Source organism: Amblyomma maculatum, chromosome 4 (genome assembly GCF_055883805.1).
Source record: "Amblyomma maculatum isolate TAMU_Amacu chromosome 4, ASM5588380v1, whole genome shotgun sequence".
Lineage (NCBI taxonomy): Eukaryota > Metazoa > Arthropoda > Arachnida > Ixodida > Ixodidae > Amblyomma > Amblyomma maculatum.
Window position 1 is genome coordinate 164,924,066 of NC_139347.1, and position 6,947 is coordinate 164,931,012.

Consider the following 6,947-nt stretch of genomic DNA (forward strand, 5'->3'; position numbering starts at 1 on the left):
ATCTCAAAGAGTGTCTCCAGCGTACGGCTAATATTTCAGTGCGCTTGATCGGCTGACAGTCTCTCGCTCAGCATGGTCGTATATATCAAAGCGACGGTGCTCATCACTGGGCCGACATAAGAGAGGGAAAGTACCATGAGCTGATGAGAGTGGAAGACGTAGACTGCGCATCGCTACGTTATATTTCCAAGATTTACCGTTGCTTTATTTTCTTGAAACCCCCAACCCCGCCAGTTACTTCCCTTTAAATCCTCTCTTGTCCGAACCTGCGAAAGAAAGTTGTAAAGCTACCCACTTCATGTTACTGTGCTGTCTGCTGCTCTCATGCTCATCGCACTCACACAATATTAAACTGCCGGAATAGAACTCAATGAATCGATCTGCGATTGCAAATTAGTCCGCGTAAATAGTAAGATCGGAAACGAATTATATGCATGTTCTCCTCGACGAACAGTCATGTACTTTTTTTTTTCTGCACCGCACATCGCACTCGGTTTTCTAAATCAAATCAAGGAAATAACTTTTTGAAGGCTGTTTGATAAATAGAATTACATGCGGTGCAATGAAGACTCAGCTTCACCTCACAGGAGTCGTCAAAACCAGTTTTCAGAGTTGTAGATGTCAAAGCGGGTTTACGGAACTTCAATGCCAATTGGCGGTTTTACGCGTCAAGCAAGGTTTCGAAACTTTTAGAAAACCCTGGAATGCATGTGCACCTGCCTCCTAACACGATGTCCTGTACAAACATTTTATTTTTAGAGCCATCTGGTGCGGCTTGCGCTCTGATCTGGACGTCCGCATGACCAAAGCTGCATATGGCGACGATTTCGGAATTGTGGTTTTTAAGTCTGATGGGGCAGAAGTGGTTAGCTGATGTAATTCGCTAGCGTTCGGCAAATCGCCGTTTTCAGACCACAACTTAGAAGTCGAAGCACAACAGCAACTGGAAGCGCCCCCGCGAACCTGTATTGGACGGCCATCTTTGTTTTTATTGTGCAGTGTTGCCAAGTACAGTTACTTTTTGGTGAGTTTACAATTTCCTGACCCAAAAAAGTAGTTAATTTTGCTTAAACTCTGAGCGGCGAGATGGTCTCTTAGTTGTTGAGAAACGGCAAAACACAGATGTATGTTAGACATTACGGTATGTGCTCTTTGTGTTTCCAGTGCGAAGGGCATAAATATATATACAGAAGGAATTGATTCAAATCGTAAATGCTTACCTCTTTTCTGGCTCGGCTACACGGACCAAAATAAAAAAAGAACAAAGAGTTAACACGTTCTCTCTGTGGGTGTTATTGCCGTGTTTTGTTGTGGAAGCAACACTACGCTGGTCGGAGAGCCGTTTTGTGGAGCCCTCGATGAGCCAGGCTGCACATTAGCGAGGAGCAATTGACGTCACACGGAGCACAGCTGGAGAGCTGCGTCGGAGCCGATATCGACTCCTCCGCTGCGCGGGTGAGTCAGAGGTGCCGCCACGCCAGCGCCGCATGCGCCAGGAGGGAGTGACGTCATACAATGTACAGCTGGCGCGCCGGGGCCACCGCCGACTCCTACGCGGCGCGGTGACTCAGAAGTGCCGTTTCTGCCACGTTCGCCGCGCCGCACATGCGCAGTGACGTCATTGCTCTTCCGATACGCCGGAGCTACTGCGCATGCGCGAGGTGCATATATGTGGCACCGCGCTGGTAGCGGCGCAGTCAACCATGGAGTCGAGCCGAAGAGAGGCTGGTCGCCTTAGGCGAGCAAATCTTCGTAATTCGTTGCTTCCGTAACGTAATTCTGCTCGTGATGGCCATTGGTCAAACCACAGCCATTTTTTTTTGTTTCCGCGCAACAACAACAATATATTTGGAGAAAATAGCAACTGAGTGCGTAGATACCATTTTGTGGCAGTGGACGCTTTCCACTCTTTCTATTCTGTGTTCAGTTCAGGAAGAAGAATTAGACATAGTCCTCACCTGAAGCTCTACGCAAATGCCACTAGTTGCTAGCATGGTTTGTAAACCGGTTCCGTATAAAGGCACGCTCACACTAGCGGGAAAACGCGCAACGCTGGACGTTCTCCGCGTGCCGCTTCCCGCAGAAGCCGGTTTTTTCCCCGCAGGCTGACTTGTTTGACGTTCCGCGGAGCGATGGGGTTGGGAGCTATTTTTCCCGTCCCGCAGAACGGAGTAGCCAATCGGAGCGGAGCGCAGACCGTGACGTCAGTCCAAGTTCATGACTCCCGGCGGCGGCTGCGCGGGCGAACAGAGCATCGCTGCGGTTGCTGTTCCAGCATGAACATGCGGCTTGAGGAATTTGAGCGTTTTTTGGAATGCATTCGACCCTACCGCTTCCTCTACGACAAGACACACGGCGACTATAAGGACACGGATCTAAAAAGCAACCGATGGGAATTAATCGGACTGGAGTTTGGCCTGACAGGTAAGTTTATTTCGTTGTGGAGTGTCTAGTATCTGTTGTCGATACAAGTGTCTGTCAGCATGAGAAAAACATTTTCTGCAGCTTCCCAGGCGTCCGCAAAATTTAGAAATGCAAGGGACCGTTGGCTGAAGATAGTCAGCGGCATTGACGCCACATGTCGGAGTGGGGCACCCGGCAACGGCGACAACGGCGCGAAAAAGTGGGCGCTTTTCCCCCTGATTGACGGCATGCTGCGAAGCACGCCGCACTACGCCAGCAGGTTAGTATACTGACACCTTTGCCGCTATGTTTTACCTTTTCAGTGTGAATATTTTTATGACTTGGTACATAGCCACAGTGCTCCAAAAGAGGTTCCGCTACCATTTGCGCAGTGGGAAGCTGTAGCAGTGATGTATGTTTCCTTCTTTGCTTGCCCTACTCGGAACTTTTTCAGCGCCATAATTCTTTCTCAACAACCCGTACCGCTTCTTTTCATGCACACCTTTTCGGTCGCACTTTCGAAACGCGTGCTTAGCCCCAATATCATTGAAAAGCTAGTTAGATTTGGGTCCGACCAGGCTGCGTTAGTGGCAGGCCATACTTAGCAGTCTCCGGCTCCATTTGTGCTTGCGGCACTTTGCTATTGTGAAGTGCGAATTTAAAACATTCTTTGATCAGTTCAGGCGTTCAGTCGTGTCCGACTCTTCGTGACCCTATGGACCATGTCACGCCACGCTTTCCGGTCTCTCACTATCTTCTTAACATCACATAGCTTCATCTGCAATGCCTCGAGAATGCCATCTAACCATCGCGTTCGCTGCCTACCCCTTCTCCGGCGACCCTCAACCTTTCCCAACATCAAATCTTTCTCCAGCGACTCCTCTCTTCTAATCAGATGACCAAAGTAGCTGAGCTTTAACTTGAGAATTTGACCCTCCAATGAGCAGTCAGGGTTTATGGTCGACAATATCGACTGATTTGATCTTCTGGCAGTCCAAGGAACTCTTAAGAGTCTTCGCCAGCACCACAATTCAAACGCGTCAATTCTTCGGCGATCAGCCTTTTTCACAGTCCAACTCTCGCATCCATACATCACAACTGGAAAGACCATAGCACGGGTTATACGGATCTTGGTTGGCAGACTAACGTCTCTGCTCTTTACTAGGCGGTCAAGGCTAACCATTGCTCTCTTTCCCAGAAGCAGGCGCCTCCTAATTTCATGGCTGCAGTCTCCTTCCGAGGTAATCTTGGCGCCCAAGAACAGAAAATCTGTCACAGCTTCCACTTCTTGTCCATTGATGCTCCAGGACTTGATAGGGCAAGACGCCATGATCTTCGTCTTTTTAATGTTCAGTTTAAGCCCAAACTTCTCACTCTCTTCTTGTACGCGCATCAGAAGTCTCTTGAGATCCAATTCACTTTCTGCCATTAAAGTGGTATCATCCGCATATCTAAGGTTGTTGATGCGTTTTCCAGCGATCTTCACTCCAGCTGAAGACTCGTCCAGACCTGCCTTCCTCATGATGCACTCTGCATATAGGTTAAATAGGCAGGGCGACAGTATGCAGCCTTGCCTCACCCCTTTCTCAATCGGAAACCAATCAGTAAGACCATGCCCAGTTCTGACTGTGGCCTCTTGCCCTTCATAAAGGTTCCTGAGGAGACAGATGAGGTGAATTGGAACTCCCATCTCTTGGAGAGCTTGCCACAATCTGCTGTGATCTACGCAGTCAAACGCTTTCGCATAATCAATAAAGCAGAAGTAAATGGGTTTCTGGAACTCTCTTGCTTTTTCCATGATCCAGCGAAGGTTGGCAATTTGGTCTCTAGTTCCTCTGCCCTTGCGAAACCCAGCTTGCACGTCCGGAAGCTCCCGATCCACATACTGCTGCAGCCTACCTTGCAGGATTTTTAACATCACCTTGCTAGCATGCGAAATAAGCGCGATCGTGCGGTAGTTGGAACAATCTTTGGCACTGCCTTTCTTTGGAATGGGGATGTAAACTGACCTCCTCCAATCCTGTGGCCACTGCAAGGTTGTCCAAATCTTTTGACATAATGTATGCAGTGTGTTAACAGCGTCGTGGTTGAGGTTTTGAAGCAACTCAGCTGGAATACCATCAATTCCGCTAGCTTTGTTCTTAGCAAGACTGGCTAAGGCCCATTCAACTTCACTCTTCAGGATGCCCGGCTCGAGATCAGTAATCACAACCGTCCTATGTTGGGTTTGCACATCCGGGTCCTTCTTGTACAGTTCTTCTGTGTATTCCTGCCACCTCTTCTTTATCTCTGAGGCTTCAGTGAGGTCCTTGCCTCGTTTGTCCTTTATCACGCCCAGCTTAGCACAGAAGCTTCCTTTGATATCTTTGATTGTCTTATACAGAGCTCTTGTGTTCCTTAATTGGCTGTTGTCCTCAACTGCTTGACACTGTATGTTCAAGAAGGCATTCTTATCTCTCCTTGCTATTTTCTGAAAATCCGCATTGAGAACCTTGTATCTTTCTCTTTCCCCCATACCTTTTGCCATCCTCCTTTCCTCAGCTATTTGCAAAGCCTCTTCAGATAACCAGTTTGCTTTTTTGCATTTCTTTTGCTTTGGCCTTAGTAGCAACTTCTTGTATTATATCACGAACATCAGTCCACATCTCTTCGGGCTCTTTGTCTTCTAGATCTAATTCTTGAAATCGATTGCTCACTTCCACAGCATATTCTAATGGAATCTGATCCAGATCATACCTGAAAGGCCTTCTAGTTTTCTGCGTTTTCCTCAATCGAAGCTTAATTTTGGCAGCAAGAAGCTGATGATCGGTGCCACAATTGGCCCCAGGCCTTGTTTTTACTGCTTGTATAGCGCTTCTCCATCTCTGCCGGCAAATAATATAATCGATCTGATTCCTGTACAGACCGTCCGGTGAAATCCATGTGTACAGGCGCCTCTTGTGCTGTTGAAAATGAGTATTCGCTATGGTCAGGTTGTTTTCTTGACAGAACTCTACTAACCTCTGCCCAGCTTCATTTGGCTCACCAAGACCGAACTTGCCTGTAATTCCGGATATTTCTTCACTCCCGACCTTAGCATTCCAGTCTCCTATGAGAAAAACTACGTCTGATGATGGGGTGCGGTCTAAAAGGCATTGTAGGTCCGCATAAAATCTCTCAACGTCAGCTTCTTCAGCAGCAGTGGTCGGTGCATAGACTTGGATAACTGTTATGTTGAAAGGGTGACCTTGGATCCGAAGTGAAATCATTCGGTCGTTTTTGGGGTTGTACCCTAGCACTGCTTTTCCCATTTTTCTGTTTACTATGAGAGCGACCCCATTCCTTCTCTTGGATTCGTGCCCACAATAAAAGACATAATGGTCGCCGGAGTTAAATTCTCCCATTCCGGTCCACTTGAGCTCGCTGATACCCAAGATATCAATGTTCAATCTGTCCATTTCTCGCTTGACGATATCCAGTTTACCTTGCGTCATAGATCTTACATTCCATGTTGCTATGTGATATATCTCCTTGCAACATCGGACTTTCCGGTCGCTTCCCGACACATCCACAACTGAGCGTCCTTTTGGCTTTAGCCCAGCCGCTTCATTCGTCCTGGAGCTACTAGGAATCGCCCTTTGTTCATCCCCAGTAACATGTGGGACGCCTTCCAACCTGGGGGGCTCATTTTCCGGCGCCATATCGATAATGGTATTGTGACTGGCCATAGGGTTTTCTTGGCAGGAAATACTGGAGTGGGTTGCCATTACCTTCTCCAGTGAATCACATTTTGTCAGAACTCTCTGCCGTGACCTGTCTATCTTGGGTGGCCCTACACAGCAGAGCTCACGACTTCATCGAGTTTCGCAAGCCCCTCCGCCACGACAAGGCAGTGATCCATATCTCCCGGGAAATATTGCCAATTCCATGTTCTCATTTCGCGTCGTTTGAACGTTTACGCCTCGGAGAGTTAGAAAAATTAAGCATATTGCCTCACTGACAGTGCTGTAAACATGTTTCTTTTTTTTTTGCACTTCAGGATCACGACAAACATACGAAAGAAAACCGGGTATGTATAGTTATAACCTGCAGCTGTGATCTGCATGCATGCTTGTATGCCTGAGCACCAAAATGTTCTTGTGTGGCGTCTGTTATGCAGACAATCACAGGGGCCGAGTCAACCGAGTTGCAGCAGGTTTGCTACCCCAGAAAGGTAGGCAGTATTGTCGGCATGTTTGGCTGGCAAACGTATGCAATAATGTCAAGCTTCTGATTGTATTTTAAGCAGTGTTGAGGCAAGGTGAGAGGGCATTTCAATCTTCAGTGGGCTTATTTCATGCAGTACTGACACAAGACAGAGCTCTCCAGACATGGAGCTTCTAGGAATGCAAGTACACACTCAATAAACAAGTGTGTACTGTGCTATACACTACACACTACAGATTTCGACGTTTTTGTACCTTACAAGGATAAACCATACATTTGTGCTTCTCAGTATGTTTTCAAGCAGTGTTGGTACATGGAGAGTACAAGGAATGTCATATTTCAATACAATTATTTCATGC

The 6,947-nt window shown here is 47.4% G+C and overlaps 1 protein-coding gene across 1 annotated transcript; it reads left to right on the forward strand.

Moving 5' to 3' along the window:
- Positions 1 to 2,042: 2,042 nt before the first annotated feature.
- On the forward strand, positions 2,043 to 2,808 carry LOC146193407 (uncharacterized). Its single transcript, XM_084600542.1, has 3 exons — positions 2,043 to 2,424; positions 2,506 to 2,683; positions 2,727 to 2,808. Exons 1-3 carry the CDS (start codon positions 2,133 to 2,135, stop codon positions 2,806 to 2,808), a joined length of 552 nt encoding a protein of 183 aa, XP_084456668.1. The 5' UTR covers positions 2,043 to 2,132.
- Positions 2,809 to 6,947: the final 4,139 nt, after the last annotated feature.